The 23,045-nt window shown below is 44.8% G+C and overlaps 1 protein-coding gene across 3 annotated transcripts in view; it reads right to left on the bottom strand.

Annotated features, from left to right (window-relative positions):
- The window catches only part of KDM4B (lysine demethylase 4B), a 92,210-nt gene extending 72,737 nt beyond the window's left edge, over positions 1–19,473 (bottom strand). For 2 of the 3 annotated variants that reach the window (XM_086627574.1, XM_086627575.1), the window contains exons 1-5: positions 19,432–19,473; positions 6,009–6,165; positions 3,710–3,885; positions 2,737–2,851; positions 1,352–1,545 (exon numbers count right to left, since the gene is read on the bottom strand). In XM_086627574.1, the coding sequence (XP_086483700.1) occupies positions 1,352–1,545; positions 2,737–2,851; positions 3,710–3,885; positions 6,009–6,149 (626 nt within the window). In that variant the 5' untranslated portion in view covers positions 6,150–6,165; positions 19,432–19,473. The remainder of the gene's footprint in view (positions 1–1,351; positions 1,546–2,736; positions 2,852–3,709; positions 3,886–6,008; positions 6,166–19,431) is intronic. The other variant, XM_086627573.1, reaches the window with a different exon arrangement.
- Between the last annotated feature and the right edge of the window lie 3,572 nt (positions 19,474–23,045).

Below are 23,045 nucleotides of genomic sequence, written 5' to 3'. Positions count from 1 at the left end.
AATTGTTTTTATCTCAACCCATGAATCTCTTCCCCTTCTTCCCTTTAAATCTCTTCCCCACTTCCCAGGGGCAGGGCAGGGTGAGGGAGCAGCTGTGTGATGTTTAGTTGCCAGCCAGACTAAACCATGACAGAGGAAAAAATTGACAGTATCCAAAATGAGTGTGTGCCACCTTTCATTCCTAATCCAGAGATATGTTTGTTGAGATCAAGCTTGTTTAACAGAGGTATCGTAAGAGATTCTGTAAAACCTTTGTGCACCTGTCTGAAAGAAGGAGACTAAGAATCAAGTATGCTGGGGAAACAGATTTCCTGACGTGTGGGAAAGATTTAAAAAAATTCACATTAAGACTATAGCTGAATGTTACGGATTCAGCCCCTCCTTCCACTCCTTTTCAAGCCTGTAAAAGAACATTATATCCATTCCTTACAGCCCCTTTGCTGTTGGTAGCTTTTATATGCCCGCAGGCACGAACAGCCTGGAGATACTTGGTGTCACCAGGGACTCATATTGCAGAGAGATGGGAGGATCCTGTCTGCCACTGCCAGGGCACAATGACAGCAGCTTCACAGTGACATTTAAGCTCTAATTTGCACGCAAATGTCAATATTTATTAGTCGCATCAAGATCTTCAGCAAAGCTCTTCTGGGTTGCCAAGTCTCTCTAGTTATATTTTTAAATAGGAGGCTTGAGAAAAATGACAACTGGCTCTGAGTAACTTATTCCAGATTTCCCAGCTTCTTAATTACATCCTTATCTATTGATTACTTTTGTGGAAAGTTCTCTCCAACCAGTCTACGCATCAACAGTGCTGAAAAACGCTTATCGTGATTCTAAAAATTGACCATGAAAAAGTAACCCTTTGACCTACCTTGTCCCTGGAGTTGCAAGCACATTTACATATTTAAATAATGGAAATTTTAAAGTAACAGATGTTTCCTGCCCACAGCACAATGCAAGAACAACAAGTCTTTCCCTATTAAAGCGCATCCGAAGCATCCACACATTCCCATCACCACTTGCTCTCCCACATTAGTGTGAGTGTTCTCCTGTGCATTAGTTTTCAAAAAGCCCCAAGTGCTGAAATCTGGTTTTACTCATAACGTCAACAAGCCTCCCAAATTCTGCTGCTTTTCTAGAAAGTCAGGAATTAGGCCTCCAAGCAAGTCAGCATGAAAGAAAGCAAAATTGCTTTCAAATGTAGAGTAGGAAGGAAGGAAAAAAAAATGGGAAGTGAGAGATTAGGCAAACCTGATGGAATTAGGTAGACCTGAAGAAACGGGTACTGCAGTGGTCTCTACATAGAAGGCAAAGGTACGTAGCCATTATCTATTAGTACTCTATCACTTACCAGGATTTTGGCTCCCCAAAATGCAAGTAGTTGATACTGTAGAGATCCATGTCTTCTGTATGCCAAGCAAATGTTGTCTTCCACATCCCAAAGTAGAGGTAAGGAGTGTTTACACCTTCTATGATAATGCCACACTCATGTTCCACCATGTCTAAGAGGGTGTTCAGATTGCCAATATTCCATTCTTCCACATCCTGTAATTCAAAAGAAATGGTTTTTACTGGGACATACCAGGACTTGCTGTAGCAGAATACTAGCCCATAGCTTCCTTTCAGCACCTGAAAACACAGATATCCTGGGAAACACAATGTATGTTCAGTACATTGCAGAACCTACTCCTAAAGTTTGCGTTTGTGCCTGGTTATGTCACCTTCCCTAATCATACCACGGGACAAGAACACGATAACCTCACTAAAGCACCAAATACTATGGATAACTTTGATGTCCATGGCTGTGAATGGCTTAGGTATCTATGTTCATTCCAATTAATTCCAGATTAAACCATACCAATGATGAAAAGACACTTTTACATTAATTTTACATTAACGCACACAGTTTATACTGCAATCAGAAAACACTCCAAAAAAAGCCACTTTCCACTCAAAAGAAACCTACAGAGGAAGGGCACTGCTCTAGATTAGCTGCCTAAACACAGTAAGAAGATAAGCAACCTTTATCGTTTACAGCAGCAGAAATCACAACAGAATTACTGGAAGCATAGGATGCAATTTCACCAAGGAAAAGCCTAAACAATTGTAAAATAATTTAGCACGTAGGGGCATTGTATCCTAATAGAGCTGTCTACAAAGAAAAAAATCCAAATTCAAGTCTTTTAGTAGTGTTAAGAACCAAAAAACTGCAATAAGGGATGACAAAAAGTATTTTTGATGAAGCATTCAATTCTTAGGTGCTTTAGCAGAAATCTCTATTTTATTTTATTCTCTAAAAAACAAACAAATAAAAAAACCCTAGCAGGATAGATACCAGGATCATCAGCTTACTTTTAATTTACCTGCATACCATCAAATATACCTGGGTATATCATCACGATACCAGTCCAGTTTTCTTTAACAACCCTTTTAGCAAACTATATACAATTTTTGGACACGCACTCGTCAGAACTCGTTTAAATAACTTTCTTCCCTCATTTTTCTAGTAAAACTAAGATTTTCACAGCTTCTATTGACTCTATTATCATGAATCTCTGAGGAAAGTAGGAAGTTTAGTCACACTTTTGTAATGTGGGAAAAATAAAGATATTATGTGGGTTTTTTTAAGGTTGCTAAATTAAATAAATTCTGAATCACTGTTTCTTAATGAGAAAAGACCAATAAGGAAGTCAGTGTCCATATTTAAAATAAATAAAAGAGGAACATTTCACTTACTGCATCATATAGTGAGCCACTGATATCAGCCCCATAAATCGGCGAGACAAATGTGAGATTTTTCCAGTACTTGCGCTCCAAGTCTTCAAAATCTTGATGGCGAGGAGTACAATACCTGATAAGAACATGGAAAAGGATGTAAAGTCCCAAGGAACACTCATCACAGACAGATAAACGACAGAAAAGATGCGTGCCTTTCAAAGTAGGCACACTCAGGAGGTTACTGAAGGTTTATTTCATTTTAATTCTACTTCGACTCATATAATTTACTGCCTCTTAAATCCTTCTACAAAATCTCTTAGTGCATGTTGACAAACAGGATGTGGACTTCTGTGAAGCACCAGATCCTCATCCCAAGTACGCACGAGATGGAGTTATCACAGAGGGAGCTGAAGGCAGGTAAAGAACTCATGCGCACGCTGCATTAGCAATATTTCCAAGCTGATTGCATAACGTCAGTATCGCTTGACTTGAAACCCAAGGTACTCCAGAGCTCTGGGAAAGGGACTCTGGAGAAAGGATGCAACGGCAGCTTGGATCACTTGGCTTGTCCCAGCTAACTGAAGTGCTCTGCAAAGTTCCCAGGCACTCCGGAAGACACTCATGTTATTAATATTAGCTCAGGCACTCCAATACACTTGTATTTATACCTCAGCAACAGAACACATTTTCCAGAACAACCAGTAATAACACTGAGAGCTCTTGAGTCCCAAGCCATTTTTACAGGGAGATTATTAGCCAAATACTGACTCCAAAGAATCCTTCTATATCAACTCCCAGAGAAAGATCTAAGATGCACCGAAGGCCACCAAGTTTTAGATTCTGGATGTAAGCTTCCAAGAAAAAGCAGTTTCCTGCAAAATGCTTCCTATTTAACAAGGCTGCATTTTCTTTTCAGCTTATTTCTAGGAAGAAAGGCTTTCCACACAACTCCCCATTCACAATGTAAGTGCATCACGTAACACCAACGTACTTCTCACTATTAGCCAAACGCCGGTATTCTCCCACAGTCATTGGTTTCTTCTGTATATTGTACTGGGTGAATAACCCCGACTGTCCAGTAACCACCTGCTGGATAGGAGCCGGGATAACCATGTCATCTATGTCATCATAGGTTTTTCGGGGCTTCCATTCCTTGGGAGGAATCACCTGGAATTGGGAAAAAAAAAAAACACAAAACACTTCATGTTGACAACAGGGAAAACACAACCTCTACCGAAGGCAAAACTGTTTAAGTGGAAGGTACTTCATCCTGCTACTGCAGCTGATCGGATAACAGCAGCATCTCAAATAACCAGCACATACGACGAGACACCGGTTCTGCATCTGCCCAAGTGCAGGACTGGCTGACGTGGTTCGAGGGCTGACCGCCTGCCTGCCAGCACTCCCATCACCTCCATGTCACAGGAGATGGCCAGTGATGATAAAAAGGGACATAGTTATTCCAAGGAAACACGCTGCATGCCAGAAGGACCAGACACCCTCCAGAATGGCATTCCTCTCTCACCTACCATTCCATAAAGCTGCATGAGGACTCAAGCAGCTTCATTAGTATGTTGCATCTCTACAACTCCATAGCCATTTGTAGTAGTCTAAACTACTATCCCATCAAATCACTTACATCACGGTCTTCTTGGGGGACTGGGGTTTTTTTAGTTGTAGATGTTTTGGTTTTTTTAACTAGGAAGGCTCAAAATCCTGTTGCGTTACTACTGTTGATGTTTCCGTATTTGTAGATGACCCAGCAGGGACCAACTCCTCAAGTGCAAAGGGCAAAGGGGTAGAGAAGAACAAAAGAACCATGGGGAACACATCCAGAAATCTTTCCTCACTCTTGGAAGCTGTGCAAAAAAACCTGCTGCAAAGCAATGCTGAATCTGGAAGAAAAAAAGCTGTAATTTTAAATAAAAGAGCTGCCAACAATTCTAGGCTCAAGATCAGAGAACAATCAGTAGGACATTCACCAGGCATGTGGAATGAAAAAACAAAGTATCTGCAATGTCATTCGGTGTAAGGATTAACCAAAAAAAGTTACAGGAACTGGAGGACAAGTTATTGGTTTTCATGGGCATGGCTCCTCCAGGATACGATGAGCTCTACTTCCCTTACAAGGCTCTCAACTGCAGTTGCAAAAGAGAGACACAAAAATTAACTTAGAATGCTCAAATTCAGTCCTACAAGTAGAGTAATTTCTTTAAAACATCTGGAATTCGCCAACAGTCTTTATTAAAATAATCTACCCTAGTGGACTCATGGAATGTAATTGCTAGTACACTTGAGTGGACAAGGAAACATTTCACAGCGAGCTTTATATCAATACCCAGCTCTATTTAGACCTGTAATAAAAACAGTAATTGATCTATGTTTTAGCAGAAAACGAGAATTATTTCATGCCTAACAGCTTTATTCCGCTCTGTGCTTTATTAAGTTCTGCTAAATACCACAGGTAACAACTACCTTGTCAGAACAAATGATCTCTCTCAGCCTGTGGTGCAACATGACACAGAAATACTCTTTCTAATCAGTTAGTCCTGATTTCTTCCAAGCAGTTGTACGTCCAGTACTGGAATTCAGAAACTTCACGTGAAGAGTTCTCCTAATGTTTCATTAGCTTCAGTGTAAAGATGCAGATGGGAAGGAAGCAGAAGGGTGTTTTTCAAAGCTGACTGGAGAACTGCTTCCTAAAGCTCAAAAAGGCTTTTTTCAGGTATTTTGGGAATCACACTCACATAAAGGACACGTTTATAGGTCTAGATTCAAGTCGGCATAACGTGGTAGCCCAGAACATTAAAAATGTAAGAGTAACGAGTTTGCATCCATTCATATAGACATGATTTAGGCCCCCTTCCCCAGCCAACCTAAGCAGACTTCAAAAGCTTGATCCTTTACCCTAGGAGCTGAAAGCCTCACACTTCCAGCCCTCAAGGACCATGGCTACCACTGTCTGTATCCTCCACCAGAGAGTAAGGACGTGGAAATACCCTTAACCCATCTCTGCAAGGGCTGGGAACATCCCTGTTGTCCATTTAGGGATCAGGAGAAGACATCCTGCAGATAAAGCCTTCTTTCCCTCTTACAAAAGGCCCGTGACTGCTCTGCCCTTCCTCCCTCCATAACCCGAAACGCAGCCTGCGAGTACAATTTTCAAAGCCACCTTCTGCTTGACTACATGAAAGCAAACGGCTCCCGAGCGATGTAACTTCACAGACACCTTACCCGACGGGAAGGCAGCCTCCAGAAAGCTTTCCACTTCCCAAGCTGGAGCAACTCACCTTGGCAAGCCCTGCCCGGTGCGCGCCCTGCGACTCGATGTAAGCGATGTACTTCCCGAAGTCGCGGAACTCCTCCAGGGTGGGACGAAAGGTCATGATCTTACAGCCGGGGTTCTGCGGACTTGGGTTTTCTGACCCCATATTTCTCGCACGGCGTCTGAAGAGGAGAAGCGAAAAGGGAGAAAGAAGAGAGGCAGGAAAAAAAAAATGGTTAAAACTTATGTTTTCTTTCTCTGTGCTTTAACGAATTTCACAGAAAGGCATGGCTACATTTTTAATTTCTCGCCCCTATTCCCCCAAGGAAGTATTTGTAAGTACTATGCTCTGACATGGACAGCTTCTGACCAAAAATCTACTCAGTCTATTCGTTAGCAGGGCCCTAAGAAGGGTCAAGCATCCAGGAACTCCTGATACCAGTATGATCTGAGAGATAGGACAGGGCCTAACACAGATCATGGACTTCACATTGCCCCGTCCATTCATCACACGAAGTTGTGTCTCATCACAACGGCGAGCACGAACCACCAACTTCTCACTACCTTCAGCATCTACTCGCTGCGTGCGTGGAACTTGCTGCCCCTCAAAGTCTTCCACCAGAACGCTTGATCCTTTTCTGTATTTCATTACAAAAACAACAGCTTTGGCCAATGTATTAACTACTAGTTCTGTTTTTTTCAAGTGCTAGGATATATTAAAAGGCATAAAATTAGGTTTTTTTAAATGTAGCTTCATTACATGTTGATTGTATTTGCAACATACAGACAAAATCAAGTGTCAGACAATTCTCAGAAGAAATGTAGATGTACAACTCCAAAACATCTTTCGATGTGAAATGCAAAATTGCTCAATTTACTTCCAAATTTGCAGGGAAAAAAATAAAAAACAATTCAGAATGAAATCACATTTTTTGTAACGGACCTCTGTAAGGTTATGCTGGAAATGTAGGACAAGCAAAGTATTGTAATGGCATTCCAGTTGCAAACGTAACTACGAAAATCTTCTCCATGTCAGAAAAGCAGCCGCAGCACACACAATATGCTCAAGCCATCACGAGAGGGCAGTACGAGGCTTTTAAGGAATAAAAGGCACAGCAACACCACGTCAAATGTGACTTCTAAATCACAAGCAAAGTATATTTGGATTTAAATCGATTTCAAACTAGCCAAGTAGTACTCCAGATGCTGCTAAAAAGTACTCTTTGTGTCAGGAAAACAAAAAGAAAGAGAAATGCTGCTATTATCAGTGTTTTAATCAGTGAGCATGGCACAAAACTCACACTCCTCCAAAGAGACAGCAGATACTCTTGCTTGCCTCCTGCAATTACAAACAAGATCCCACACTAATTTGGACAGACTCAACACCCAGCTCACCCCAGGCACCGAGGTCCCCTTTACAGTTTTATCTGAGTAAAACAGGTTTTTTCATTTCAAAGACAAATGAACAGTTTTGACTTTCTATTTCAGAAAAATTTAGAATTTCTCAGAATAACTTTTATGTAAAATTTGTTTCACAACAATGGTCTGCAAGGCTAAGCCCTTCCCCAACACAGTCTTTCAAGGAATTTCATGCATAAAAATCACAGCCTTTCCCATGCTTGTCCTATCCCCCAGCATCTGCCTGGTGCCTCCTCAACTGCAGTGTTCCTGCACCCCTAAACTAAAGGTGATGTCCGAAGAGCTCTTCCCAAGCCAGGAGTCATACATTCCATAATAAAACCCAACTGTAAACCCCAATATTGCAAAATATCCCAGAGCAAAACCAACTGAGGAAAACGATACCATTTCACTCCCTTCACCCCGACAGATATTTGTAACAACTGTGTTTCTAACAGAAATTACTGCAGCCTTAAATCAAAAAGACCCTTTAATCAACCCCTCCCATCTTCAGGGGGGCTCTGCCCAAAGAGATTTCCAACCCTGCCGTACAGAAAAAATAATTTGCTGTGTTTCAGAGTCAGCACTTCAAGATAAGAAACACACTTGATCTATACCCGCAAGAACAATTTACTACACAAACGTTTTGCAGAAATACAAGAAGAGGAAACGGCATCTCCTGTCCCCGAGACGAACCACGGGAGCTGATAAGCTCAGGGCATCCATCTGCCAGAGGTTTCCTCCAAACTACTGAAGAAAAACACTGTTTGCCAGGAAAACACGGCTGATCCTGGTGAAGAGTCAAAGAAAAAGAAAAGCCACTGCTGGAGAAGTGGGATGCAGACAGAAACCAGCCCCAAACTCCTGTTCCAACACAGCCTTACTGAGAATACTTGTGCTATTTTTAAACCGGGTCTAGAAATGCCACGAAGGTTCACCCGACCGGGGAGCACCGAGTCACACTCGGCAGCACCGGCTGATCGGGAGTAGCTGGCTCAGGGGAAGGAACTTGAATTCCGTCCTGAGCAGGATTGGTGCCAGCACCATCTGCTCCAGAAATGCCTTCCCAGTATTCACAGCTTTACCCACAACCAGGGGTGGGGGGGGGAAATAGTCAAAGCCAGGTTTTATCCAATCTTTTCCTCAAGATCATCTCCAGCAATTCTAATTTTTATTAGGGGGAGGATCAAACCTACTTCATGCAAAGCTTCATCAATGAATCAAAGGGTCTACCTGCCCACAAGCAACGTCACGTGGCGCACTGGAACTCCACAGTGCAGAGACAGCAAAGCACAACAGATTTTTTCCATGTTTAATCCCATCTCTTTATTCTAAGAAACATCTTAACATGTACCCTAGATAATGTTTGCTGTACTGCATGATCATCTAACTAACCTAATTAAGCTATCACCAGAAAATAGCCACGAAGCTCTTGAGAAGGGAGAACCAGTTCAATCACAGCATCCAAGGCCCCCTGTACCTGCTTCCCCCCATCAGCCCCGAGGAGCTCCAAATCCCCAAACCACAGAGAAAGCTTTGGGAGAAAGGAATTTCTTTCTCAACTACTTTGCACATAGCAGCACTAATGTATTTTGGATAAACAGTGACAGTATTTATGGATAACACCTTCCCAGCTCCCCGTCTCACGGAGGACACGAGGCCGCGGCAGCGGGACGAGGCCAGGGCTGCGATGGGCTCAGCTGCGGTGCAGATTCCTTACGGGATTTTCGGGAGACAGGCCCAATAAAACAGCGCTGTAATCAGCTCACCAGCATCGCTGAGGAATATTTCAGAGCAGAATGTGACCATTCTGAGAACACTGAAAGCATTTTTCATGCACGGGTGGCTGGTGACGATGCGAACAAACTTCTCTTCGCTATTAATACTGAAAAGGATGATTTTGCAGAAAGAGCCCAAGCCCCCTGTTAGCTCTGGAAAAGAAGATATCTTTCTCAGCTGGGTGCGTTCTGGCTCTTTGTGATGGACAGTAACAACCTGAAATATTACGAAATACCTTCTAATTTGCAGCCACGGTAAGGAAACGCTAAAACTTGTCTCCAGAGGGATGATCTCGGTGGACACAAAGAACAGAGTTTTTAATTTCAAAGACTCTTACATGAGACTTTGCCCTCTAAAATGGATGTGAACGAAGACACTTGTGATTGAAATCCTACACCTGTTGATTGAATCCTTTGTACAGCAGAGAAAAAGCCCAAGAAACCCAGCCGAGATCAACGACTCTTGCTTCCTAAAGGACTTCCACGATGAAGAATCCTTCCTCCAGGGAAAGGTTTGGCACTTTCAAGTAGTTCCCCACTGCTCCCCCGCTACTGGTCTCACAGGAGTGGATAAAGCCAACTCATTCTCCTCTGCTTTTGAGTCAAGGGGTAACTTTGACTGAAGGCAGGGACTGTTAGTAGAAACGAACCTGCCTTTAGGCACCAGCGCTGGAGCTAAATGCTGCACCTACACTCAGGGCACACGTCTGCCAGCGTAAAGCAAACCAGTCGGGCTGGTTTGGTGTAAACCCTTCGTTATCAATCTGGATTTGAAGAGCACAAACACAGCAGAATTTATGACAGAAGCAGACTCACTTTGTTTATACAGTAACACTAGAAGATCATCTTTAATCTTGCCAAGCAAACGATGTATTCTCTGGTATTATCAGTTTCTTCAATACCCCAGAACACGCGTACCTTCAGAGCCCGCTGAAGAAGGCACCAGGTCTAAAGTTAAACTTCTACTCAAGTGACGTACGTCCTCCTACCACATACATTACAATGTCTACAACTGGCAAAACCACTGTTGAACAACTTGCTGTCCCTCCAAAGGTGCAGTTCTCCACCATCAGCCCCACAAAAAGTCCTACTAGCTTTTTTTTCCCCAAAGACCTTGAAGCCAGATAACCAAAATTCAAAAAGAGGAAGGAAAAGGCCCTTCGGAATACATGCCTGTAGTAAAAAAGGAGAAAGGAGGCGTTCACAATCTGGTAGACAAACCCATCGCACAGAAGCCACAGGCAGCAAAAATAACTTTGTGAGAAGAGGAAACACAGCATCCACAGCGACTCCACAAGATCTCCCTTGGGTTGTATGGGAAGGGGCTGAAAAAACACACAGAAACATCCTCGCGAGCGCACCCCGCAACCCACTGCCAACTCGGAGCTCGCCTCCTGGCACTGACAGCGGGCACACGCGCCGGCACCGGTGTTGCACCCGGCCGAAGGAGGAAGAACCACAGCCATCGAAATTCCACAGAATAAACAAAGCGCTGGCCACAGTTTGGAGCAAGAGGAAATTGCACAGCAGTACCAACTTGGATCGCTACGGAGCTCCCTTCCGTGGCCATGTGTTCTTCTCCTGTGCCAAATATGATGATGATTTGCGGTGCCACGGTGCAAAACGACCAGGGAGCTGACTCTGGTTACACTGCTGTGCTTCAAAACAAGCGTGTAGTTGCAGATGTAGGACTGTGACAGCACTAGTGCAAAGCCACCACTCAAACCACAGCCTCAGCACGCGACAAATAAGACTTTCAAACATCTGAAACAGTTACAGGAAAAGTCTGGGTGGATTAAACTTTTCTAGAAGACACACTTAGAACAAATTCTCCTCCTACGACATAGTTGCTCATCCCCAAACAGGAGAGCTTGTTATCTCCTACATAAACTGGAGTTTGTACGCGCCTGAAAATGGACTGAGGGTTACTGGTGCTCTTCAATCAAATCGCCCTTTATTACAGAACCTACTAACTCTTAATCTAATCAATGCAGACAACAAACATCGCTGCACTTCTAACACCAGTAAAACTGCTGTTAGCAGTTAAGAAAATTAAGTTCCACAGCTCATTACGCTACGTAAGGACAGTGAATTACACACCCTTGCAGGAGACCATCTAAGGACAACGCACGCCAAACCAAGGCAGGCAGTGTAATAAGTCCTAGATACCGAGGAGGAAAAAAAGAGGAGATATAATGAGGAGATCTAAATGAGGCACATCTAAATAGCTTAGATAATTGAAGACAAAGAAGATGTCGCATCCAGCACAAAGCACAAAAATCATTAATATATAACAATTCATTCATTTCAATGCTGAAAACGTAGCAGCTCACTCTTTGGGGAAGAGATTCTGAGTGCGTTCAACGCCTGAGCAGAGGAAGCTACTATCAGGGAAACAATTTACTGGTTTAGCACTTCATCTTCCTGAAGAGAGAGGCTGTATCTTAAGCAAGGTTTTTAAATCATAACAAAATCCTAAAACCTCTCTTGCCCTCCATTTTTCATCACAACCCTCCGGATGTCCCAGAGCACCATCAAAGCCTGGCAGCACCACGTAACACAATGGGAAACTGAGCATCAACGGTAACAAACTCCCTAACCTTCCTCCAACACCCAACTGTTCAATCTTCCGTCTTCCTGCCTCACCTGGCAATTTCCCTTGGAAACTCCTATGTCTATTGATCCAGACATCTACTAAACCTCTCCTGCCCTTTCAATTGTAACTGGAAAAAGAGAAGTTTGACTCATCCCAAGACTCCCCCTCCTCATCCCAAGACTCCTTCCTCCCCACCCCAAGACTCCCTTCCTCCTCACCCCAAGACTCCCTTCCTCCTCACCCCAAGACTCCCTTCCTCCTCACACCAGGGCAGGCTCAATACGGTATTCAGAATTCCTCATTACCTGGCCATGGTCCCCACCAGCCTACACGGCGTGCCCTACTTCACTGTCATCGAGGAGCAAGCTACCACGCGTCTGCTACCATGCATCTACCACCGCGCACTGTCCCCGGCAACCTGGCAACTGCCATGGAATGTTTGGGAATCCGTCCTTACCTCATCACTTACCTCACAGTGCCCTGCCTCTGCAGCTGTACCCAGAGCTCCTCTTTCAAGTGAGACCATGCTGGTAGGACATGTTATTTAGCCCACAGGAATGGGCAAAACATTAACACAACTACTTCTGTCAATGCTTGGAAAACTGAGAAACCGAACAAAGGACTTAAACTTGGTCATTTATCTCATTGTCCTTGATTAAACTGCCAATCTGGTTGGTTTTATGCCCATTCTCAGTGAGAGGAGGGCACTGATGGGGTGTGGGAGGAGGCAGGGCATCCTCCCTCGCCTGCAGTAAGACACTGTTCCCGGCAGAAACAAACCCATGTTGTACAGAGTCAATTAGCCACCAAGCAGGATCACAAGAAATCAGGATTTACAGCCTCTTTACAAGTTTTTACCTCCCTCTGCTCTTTGCCAGAAGGGCTCTGAGAAACGCTTAGGAGGAAACTTCTGCCCGAGGAAGCAGGTCGCCAGGCTGGGACCTGTCCCTGGGCTGGGACTGCCGGCTGCTTTCGGGGCTGAAAACCAGGAAAGCTTGCCATACGTGAATTCTGCCCGAGTCTACTGCAAGTCCCCGGCAAACCTGAAATGGAAATAAGCTTAGTTGAAGCGGGAGAAAAAAAAAAAACTAGGCTGATCCTCAACTGAAAATACTGTAAAGTTACAAAATGAAACAAAACCCCACCAAAATACAGATTTCAAGTGCGCCTGAATTAACTTTTTGCTCGGACTCCCGTAGAGTTTCTGAGGCATTTCACGTACAATAAGGGAAGAAGCCTGTTCTGAAAGAATTCTTTAAATTTACTTTTAACTCATTATTTAACTACTAAGTACTGAGTGCAAATATTAATGGAAACCTCATGTGTTTATTTGAAGTGGCATTTTTTTTTGATGAATGAGGCTGGAACTTTGAGGGCAGATTCTTCTATTTCCATCTACTTCCTTTCTCAGCAACCCGACCAATTATACTCAAATTTACAGCTAGATTCTCATGGATCCGGCACCATCAAAAGTTTCTCAGCAGAACAAAAGACAAAAACTTTTGCAAAACATCAGGACTGTATATAAAATAGGCGATTCTGTATCACTAGTTTTAGAAATGAGTTATGTGCTGCAAGCACAGCTGAGACAACTTTCCTTTCTTCTCCTTTATTCACCAGAATCAGATTACAGCATGTAGAACGAGGGTAAATTTGTAAATTTGCAGTTCCTTGTGGTGGTGCTCAGCCCAGTTTTAAATGACTGTAAGATTACAGCACAAATTTTAAACTAATGCTTTTTCCTCCAAATTATTTATATATAATTCACTACGTTTTTAACCTCCGCATTGCTCTGGGTTTTGTAAATCCTTCATAAGGTCTGAGTAAACATAACAGAGGAAAGGTTTGAGAAGGAGGAACAGAGACAACATTCCCATACAGGCACAGCCGAGTGGATGAAGATCTGCAGTGCTCGAAATTTGACAAATTAGCCTATCTTCTATTAAATTTTACACTCCACAGGGCTTCTCCAGAATTCCCGATTCTCCTGTACTTGAAATCAAGCAGCATATGTAGCTCATTAAAGTAAAATAAAGTTTTCCCTCAAAACTTCCTCTTAGCTATATAAATGTACAGTTACTCATTTCTTCAAACTGCAGCAAAATTATTTAGTCACAAACAGCCTTTAAAAGCAGAAAAAGTGCTTAAATCTAAGAGTAATAAATCTGTAAGAAATTAAAACAGTTCATTATTGCCTGAAGCAAGGTAGTCAACAGCCTTCTGTTATGTTTAATTCTGACTGAATTCAGAACCAGCACCCAACTATCTGTCCCCTCAAATTCACTGTTTTATTGAAAATGCAAGATAAACTCACGCTAAAACCACACAAATTGGCATACCACTACTGGGCCAGAATCTATGACCAGGTATCTTAAAAACTTCAGTTTACTGCATGAAACAATATTTATCTTTGCTGTCTTTCATGATCTTCACTATATCTACTCCAAGGCTATAGAAGTATTTAAAAAAAAAAAAAAAAGGGGGGGGGGAAAGCATTTAATGTGGACTGGTTCTTTTCAGCAGCTCTACTGTGACCTGGAAGTTGATGCCAGGTACACAATACTGCTTTGGAGTACAGACCTGGAGCAGCTGAGGAAAAAAAAGTGCCTCTGTTTTATGTATTCCTGTTCGGTTTGAACAAGAATTCCAAGTCTGAACGCACAACACTTGAATTCAAGGCAGCAGCAATGCAAACCTTAAAATATTGTCAAGTAACCCACGGTCTATAATTCTCACCAGAAATTGTAGGTGTTTCAGGAAACTTGATTACTGCACTGCTTTGCACAAAAAGCTAATTCCTATATCAGATTAATACCTTAATGAGGACTAATTCCCAACAGTCTTCCTTCAACAAACCTGCCAGAACTAAAAGCCTGCAGCAACGTTCTCACCAACTTGCTCGACTTCTCTAGGTTGCCTCAGATTTTTGTAAGACAGAATTTCAACAGATGTGATGGCTGTTAAGTGCTTTTGACTATTTTGCCAATGCAAAAACCAAAATCTTGGTTGCATTTTTTTTTTGCACAAGGTGCTCTAGGTCCTGCCTAGAGTGGGTGTGACACACTGACCCAGATTCCAGGCTTAAGAGCAGCCACGTTGCCAGAAAATGATCTACAGGAGGCAAAGCCAGCGGGCAGAATGGGACCAAGCAGCCTGACACAGCTCACACAGCTCCAGAAGTGCAGGAAAACCTCTCTTCAGCTGCACCTGTAAATAACTTTAAATCCTCATCCTCACAGAGAGAAGCAGCATGGGAAAAACCCCACAGCCTTCTGGTGGATCTTATTTCATATCCATTTCACACTTCTCAACCAAAATTGCAACTGAAAGGAGTGACGATTTAAAACCTAAATTAAAGCAAACCCTGGGAGAAAACCCAGCTAGTTTCACACCAGCTTCAAGGTAACATCAGCCAATTTTAATCTCTCCCAGCTCAATTTTACCCAGTTCTTCTCTCTGGAAGCTCCATCTCTAAAACTTGACACGTACATCCCAGCCAAAGCTGTGCTGTTTGTTTTGTCAACGCGGAACTGAGAACAAACATGGCAAACTTCATATAAACTTCTTATCTACAAGAGAAAACCCCACGGCAGCTCACCAAAGCCCTCCCCACTACTGAATCCGTACCAGAAACCATAAAGCAGTATCAAAATATCTCAGGAAATCATCTCAACACAGCACCAACTTCCAACACTGTCATCTTAGGCCATATTCAAATACAGTATTTTTATCATGTATTTTCTAAGAAATTGGGAATTGTGGCTTTTTTCATGAGCCTTCTGAAACCACAAAGAAAAAAAAAAAAAGAGAATTCAGTTGCAGGTCATTTTTGCCGTGACTGAGGCACACAGGCTAAGTGAGGATCTTACGCTACGCAAAAATAATACGACGGAATACAAATATGTTCCCCTGTGTCAGCAGCCATCCAGTCAGAACATAACTGAGGAACTGTTTAATTTATAAAAGAGAATAAGTTACTCCATAAAAATATAAATGAAAGTAAATTCATTAATTAAGCCATGGTAATAAGTGACTATAGCCATAAATTGTGACCAGACAGAATAATTTGGTCTAAAACAAAAAAAAAGATTTTTTTTTAAATCTTACTAAGCAATGATCAGTTTACTAAAAATTACTGAAAACGGAAAAACATCTTTCTCAGATTTTACACTTTTCTCTGATTTTATACCGAGAATGATAACACCACATTAATATCACCAAACCCACGTACAACGACAACGTTTCTACCGATATTTCGCAGTACTCAAGGCTTCCAGTTTCCCAGTGCAACAACTGGACAAACCATCTTTTGGTTCTCAAACAGACGACAAATAATCCCTCCAAACAGTGCCTTGCCCAGCCCCCGAGCATCCTGATGGCATCCAAGTACATGAAGCAAATCCCTGGCTCGCGGTGACATATTTAGCTGTCATCCATCTTTGCTGGGAGCAGATGCTACACTGCAAGGAACCTGCGTGCATCACAAGCAGACAAACGGACAGACAGTCCCAGGCACTGCACATCCTTTCCAGTGGCACATGGAAAAGTGAGTCAGGAAGGGTGGGAATTGCACCAGTCCACAGTTCTTCTGTATTGCCTAGAATTAATTAAAAGGAAACCAAGTTTCTAATTCTTAGGACTGCGAAGAGGTTTCCACAACGTGTTAACTGATGTAGGGTTGTCTCAGCCTGCAGCAAGACAGGGCTATTATTTCCACTTAGGTGTAAACTTCCCTATTCATCAGAATTAGGTGTAAACTTTGAAGGCTAATTACAGCTACAGCCATCACACTGTTCACTGTACTACAGCTGGACATTCGAAAAGAAATTAAGAATACATAACTCTTGCTAAATGTAAAAAAAAAAAACAACACACATATAGCTAATATGCTTATCTAGCACGTCTGGACAAACTGGTTTTCCCAACTCATATAAAACCTCTTATAGGGAAATAGTTCAGAGTTTTCCGAAGTCGGCCGTATTTTTGACAATTTAAACCACCTAGCGCCTGCAGAGCTGTAAAACAATCACTGTATGTTATCTGCTAAATGACAAGAGTTGATGGCACCCTTAGAAAGAGTTTTCACTTCATTTCACTCCAACAGTCCGGTTTAACAAGCTGGTTAAGTAGTTCTGAGTATCCTCAGACCAATAACCAGTATTATCTAGAGGAAACAGGTGGGATTGTCCCTGAAATCACTATCAACTTATCAAAAGCTGATGAAACCTCCTATGGATGTAAGGTCTTAATTCCAAAAGCCCACATTCCCTCTGAAGTCAGACTCGGAATGTCAGACCTGCAGACTTTGTTCCTTCACCCATGTGTTCTAACTTACTGAGAAAACTAACTTCTCTATGTCAAGAAATCTACATTCTGGTCCTACTGCACAGGTTAAGGGAATTATGTCTCTTCAAGGAGCAAAAAAAGGAGAAATAATAACACATTACTGAGTGTTGGACAGCATTTTCTTGTCCAGAGATGTTTTGGTGAGTGTCTTCATGGAATCATAGAATCGTCTGGTTGGAAGAGACCCTCAAGATCATCGAGTCCAACCGTTCACCCTGCACTGTCAGGGTCCCTAAACCATGTTCCTCAACACCAAATCCACATGGTTTTTAAACACCTCCAGGGATGGGGACTCCACCACCTCCCTGGGCAGCCTGTTCCAATACTTCACAACCCTCTTTGTAAAGAAATTTTTCCTGATATCTAACCTGAATTTCCCCAGGCGCAACTTGAGGCCATTCCCTCTCGTCCTGTCATTCATAACGTGGGAGAAGAGACCGACCCCCATCTCCCTACAACTTCCTTCCAGGTAATTGCAGAGAGCGAGAAGGTCCCCCAAGCCTCCTCTTCTCCAGACTGACCAGTCGCAGCTCCCTCAGCCTCTCCTCATAAGACAAGTTCTCTAAACCCTTCACTAGTTTCGTTGCTCTTAACCGTGAACGTCTTATACGTGAACATCAGCTCTGTAACATGGAATCACGTACATCCACCTACACACAGGAGTAACTCCTACCGGTAACGAGAAAGAAACTGCCATGGATTCCTTCTGGCACTGGAGCAGTCAGTCTACCTGCCTCAGCCTCTTTCACTTATTACAGGGGAACCTGAGAATTAGGAACTTACTGTTGAAAAGCAATTACCCCTACGTACTCCAACGGTACTGAAACGTAACTGTAAGTTTTAAATTCTGGTCTTAAGATTTTGAGTGATTACGTGAATTTTAATAGGAAAAGGAAACAGAACAGAAAAAAAAGGAAAAGCGTGTAAGAAAGAAGAGACTTCTTGTGTGTGAAAGGGGAAAACAAAAAACATGCTATTAGGTTTCTGACAGCAGCAGCTCTCATTCTCTGCAGCAGCTTTTATTAAAAAGTATAAAAGTTAAACAATGTGTACAAACCTAAATCTGATTAGTGACTTTAACCCTTTAAAACGAAGGGGTCCAAACCAGTCTGAGCTACACCTAGCTCCTACGCAGCAACATGAACACCAACTTTGAGAACAAGAATCACAGCCAGCTTCAAAGGAAAGCCAAGTACCACCTTCAGACGAAACATTTCCTGAATGGTTTCCCTTTCCACCACGGACTACATCTCCAAAGAGCCTAATACACCTTCTATTTATGTCCTAAAAACCCCTGCGCAGCTCCAACCCAGGGCAGGGCACCAAAGCGTGACCGGACACACAGTTTCTGCAGACCACAGCTCTTTCGGCACCGGTCATCGCACTTTTTCCGCTTGCGACGTTTGTGCTTGTCAGGGGCGAGAGGAAGGACCTCCGCGTATAACCACGGCTGTTTCTATTCCCGTCAGGCTTATTAAAAAAAGAAAAAGGAAAAAAAGGCCTAGTTTTAGCCCAAGACTTTGACAGCCTCGGGGGAGGGGAGGAAAAAAAAAAAAACCGCCGGTGTCATATTCTCGCCACCCGGGCCTGCTGCGCCCCGCCGAGCGATGGCACACGGAATCACAGGCCCACTGGCAGCTTTCAGTCGCCAACAGCTCCCTGGGCCCGGCGGACCGTGCTGCCAACCGCCCGCAGCCAATGCACCATCCCGGGCACCGATCGATCCCCCACCGCGGAGAACCGCCGCGAACGCAATCGCCGCTGCCGGCACCCCCGGGGGAAGTGGGGGGCCATAAGGGACCGCCGGGGCCTCCCCGCTCCCCGCACCGAAAATCCTGCGCTGAAACACCGCGCTCGGACGCGGAGCCTTCCGCGGACCCCGCGGCACCGGGGGAGGGCGTGCGGCGGGGGGGACACGGCGGGGTGCGAGCACGGGGGCGGCGGGCGGGGGGGTCCCACCGCGCCGCCCTGACACAAAGCGGGTGGCGGGGCCGCGAGGAGCGGGCCGTGACAGGCCCGGCCCGGCCCCCGGCTGCACAGGCCGGTCCCCGGCGGCTGCCGAGGGCCGGGCCGCGGGGAGGAGGGCCGGCCGGCGGAGGGAGGCGCGGCGGGCCGCTGTCCGGAAACGAAAGGCAAAGCCGGGGCTCATCGCTGAGGGAAGGTGGCGGGGAAGGGGCTCGGCCCGCGGAACGGAGCCCGGCACCTCGGGGGGTGGGCAGCGCCGAGCGGCAGGGGGCTCCGGCACCGCGGCCCCGGGGGTGGAGCCGCCACCGGCAGCGGGCCCCCGCAGGGAGGGCGAGGGGGGACGCAGGAGCCGGCCGCGCCCGTACCTGAGCCCGCGGGCGGTCTCCGGCGGCGGGGGCGGCCCCGGGCTGCCCGTCTGCAGAGCGCCGCGCGGCCCGGCGCGGGGGGCAGAGCGGAAGGGGGGCGGTGAGGAGCGCTCGGCACCCCGCGGCCAGCACCTGCCGCCCGCCTCCTCGCCGCGCTCGTTGGCCGCGGCCGGCACCACCTTCGCCGCGATTGGGCGCCTCGCCGGTGAGAGGCGGCGGTTGCTGCCCATGGCGGAGCCGGCCACCGAACAACAAGGCGAGCGCGGCCGTTGATTGGCGGGTTGCGCTGGCTAACGGCCCGCCCACCAGCAGGCGGGGCAGCCGGTCGTTCTCACGTCGCTCCGCCGCTTTCCGCCAATAGGACGCGGCTCTTGGGAGACGGCGGCTCGCCCTCAGCTGCTATTGGACGAGCCCGGGATGAGGCGGGTTTCGATAGGCGGCGCGGGGTGCCCGTCAGCGCCCCGCGGCTCTGCGCTCCGGCGGGGGCGCGGGGCCGTGAGTACGTGAGGAGCCGCACAGCAGCGCGCGGGCGGGGCGGGGGGCGCTGCGGCCGGCCTGCGCCAACGGGGCGGACAGGGGCCGCCCCCCGCGGGGTCCCGCCGCGGCTCCCTCGGCTCCTCACGGCCGCGCAGGGGGGGCGGGCGGGGGTTTGCCCTGGGGGGGACCCGCACAGGCCCGAGCAGCGCCCCCGAGGGTGGCACAGAGGCGCTAAAGATGGCACACGCGCCTTCACAGAGTCACGTCGCCGCCAGGCGTTGGCAAACTGGGGGTTTCTCGGCAAGCTCAGCCCCCGCCCCTGACACCGTCACGCCTGAGGGGACGCGCAGCCCGCCAGGGACCCGAGGCACCGCAACACCCGATGCGCGGAACGAACATAAAAAGGTGAGATGAGGCGCTCGAGCCTTCACGGCGGTCAGGCAGGAATTCCCAGCTCCCCCTCTCCTGGATCCAGTAGCTGAGCTTTAAAAAAAAAAAACAAACCAATAAAGGGTTAACCATCAGCTACTGGTGGTGCGCTGAATCCCCCTCCCCCGACCCTTCTGTCAAAGAGTGGTGTTGACCTACGTTTCATTCCAGTTTCCCCCACAGAAGGTAGAGCAGGGCCACGCTGTCACCGTAGCCTGATTTTGGACAGATGGTGGGTGGCATTCTCCTGCCAGAGGACCTGACTCAGAGCTGCCGTTTCCCCCCTTCTCCTGCTGCGGCTGTGGCGATGCCACAGGTGGTGGTGAGTACATGTACCTGCACCCCCAGCTCCCGCTGCCTCCTGGCATCCCGGTCGCCAGCAGTCACCATCACCACACGTCAGATACTCTTTTCAAACTGGCTGCAATTACGGGACCATGGAAGCTTGCCAGGATGGGAAATTATCAGGGGCATTTTTTAATTTGTGCTCAATTAAACTGTGCAGACCATAGATTCTGTACACTTGCTGGGAAGTGAGATGGAAATTCCCTAAATAGAAGAAAGATCCTTGCATTGTTGTGTTTTGTGGTTTGTTTTTTTTTTTTCCCAACAGTTATTCTTGCTTCCCGATTCCTTATCCACAAAACACTTATTTTACCAAATCACACATTGGATATTTACTCCAGAATCTCACAACGCAGATGTACACAAGCATGTACGGGAAATGAAGCATCATCCTACTAAGAATCTCTCCCATTAAAACACACAATCCCTTCCTACCCGAAGCCACACACCAGCCCAACTTTACAGCACAGTAATTTTCCTAGTAGAGCTTTATGTTGAGAACTGCCCGCCTCAAATTATCAAGTGTCTAATTTGCAGAGAAATTCTAATTCATTCTATATAATAAACACTAAGACTCAGAACAGTACACTGAAACCCATGTAGGAAAACAAAGTTTGTTTTCCAGATTCCAAACATATTTAGAAAACCAAAACCAATATATTGAGGAAGACATGGCAAGAGATTCTTTCTGTTGAAATACACCTCAATTTCACCCACTCACCCCAAATTCTTCTTGTCACAATAGATTAAAAAAGTGGAAGGACCTTTGTAATGAAATTTAAATCCCTGAAATTTGAAGCGTTTAATGTTAACACGAGCCTTAAAATAAACTAAGAGGGCAAATTAAGCAGCAGTTGCACAATTTCACAGCTTTTGTTTTCAACATCTTAAATGCCCGTATATTTTGTTCATTTACTTCATCTGCATTTGCTCATGGAAATCTCAGTGTTTTAATTTATTTCTCTGGTTTTATCAAACTTACCAGTTGATGGAGATGCTCACACTGCTTGCTATGAACACCTCCAATATGGTGCATGACACGGCACTTCTAACAATTTTGGTTTTGTTAATTAAATGTGCAGACAATTCTAACTGCCACTTGATATTTGGATATTAGTGCTGTGGAAATCTAACATAAATTATGCCCAAAAAGAGAGAGATTTTGAGAATCTCTGAGTTTTTTAGTTGAACAGAACATATGCCTTTCACTAGTGCCTAGAAGCAAATATTTTGAAGAATATCAAATCAGTATCTTCCCAATTTCTTTTTAAAAATCACAATGAAAAATATAGGCCTTAGAAAATAAAACACTTGGGATAACGGAACATAAATACAAATTCCTGCACAAGCAATCAAGTCTGGAAACCTGCTTCAGATAAAAAGAATTAAAGGAAAACAGTCACCACTTTCATCTGAAAAGATATTTATTTTGAGAACTTCAACTTGCACATTGTACAAAAAATTGACAAATTCAGCAAAAACCCTATAAAACGTGTTCATTTTTTTTTCCCTAACATATTAACATTATAATTTTAAAAAGGGTACGAGTTAAGAAAACCAAAAATAGGCACATTTATTCCAGTCTGTCTGCAGTAGAGTGTGATTAAAAACATCCCTGTCTTGTTGAGGTATTAAACTGCAAACTTTGGTAATGTTAGAAAAAGACAACCCATTCACAAAAGTACGCCTTCTCGGTGTCATGTACAATAAACAAAACGTTTCATAAAAAAAATAAAAATCAAAATCGGTTATTCTCCATTTCCAGGTAGAAATGCAGCAAAAGGAAAAAAAAAAAAAAAAGTCCTGTTACCAGAATACACACCCAGCATTAGGAGGAAACCTGGAAATTTGCAAATCCGTGCTAATCATGTGCAGCTACAGTGTTACAGTTTTCTCAAAGAATAAAATCCGGTTGGCAAGTTTAAACGAGTCAGTGCTTATGAAAAATATAGATAGGGTGGTTCAGAGCCCAGTCTTTCAGAAAAGGACAAAAGGCACTTAAGAATGGCTTTAGTAGGTCCCACAATGGCATTTCTGGAGAGAAGACAGCACCTGGCTGAACAAATAGTTCCCTAATAAGAAAAGTCCAGCTGAGGTAGTACTTCATATTGCTCCAACTGCTTGGCTACATGCAAGCAGCTTTATTTTTTCGATATACAAAATTAGTAGGAAATGGCTTTTGATAGGTTTGTCAAATGTATAAAAACCCCAGTTCTTTAAAAAAAAAAAAATAGCAAATACCCACTTGTGGTAAAAAGATCGTAAGCCAGGAACCATCTTGTACAAAGTGAGCATCAAAATGCTGCCAAGGTGATGCACAAGTCTACCTTTATGGCCAAATCCCCAACGTTGAAGATTGTTCT

This window comes from Tauraco erythrolophus, chromosome 28 (genome assembly GCF_009769465.1).
Source record: "Tauraco erythrolophus isolate bTauEry1 chromosome 28, bTauEry1.pri, whole genome shotgun sequence".
NCBI classification, from domain to species: Eukaryota; Metazoa; Chordata; class Aves; order Musophagiformes; family Musophagidae; genus Tauraco; species Tauraco erythrolophus.
The sequence above is the reverse complement of the archived record's forward strand: the minus strand, read 5'-3'. Positions and strand labels throughout refer to the sequence as shown.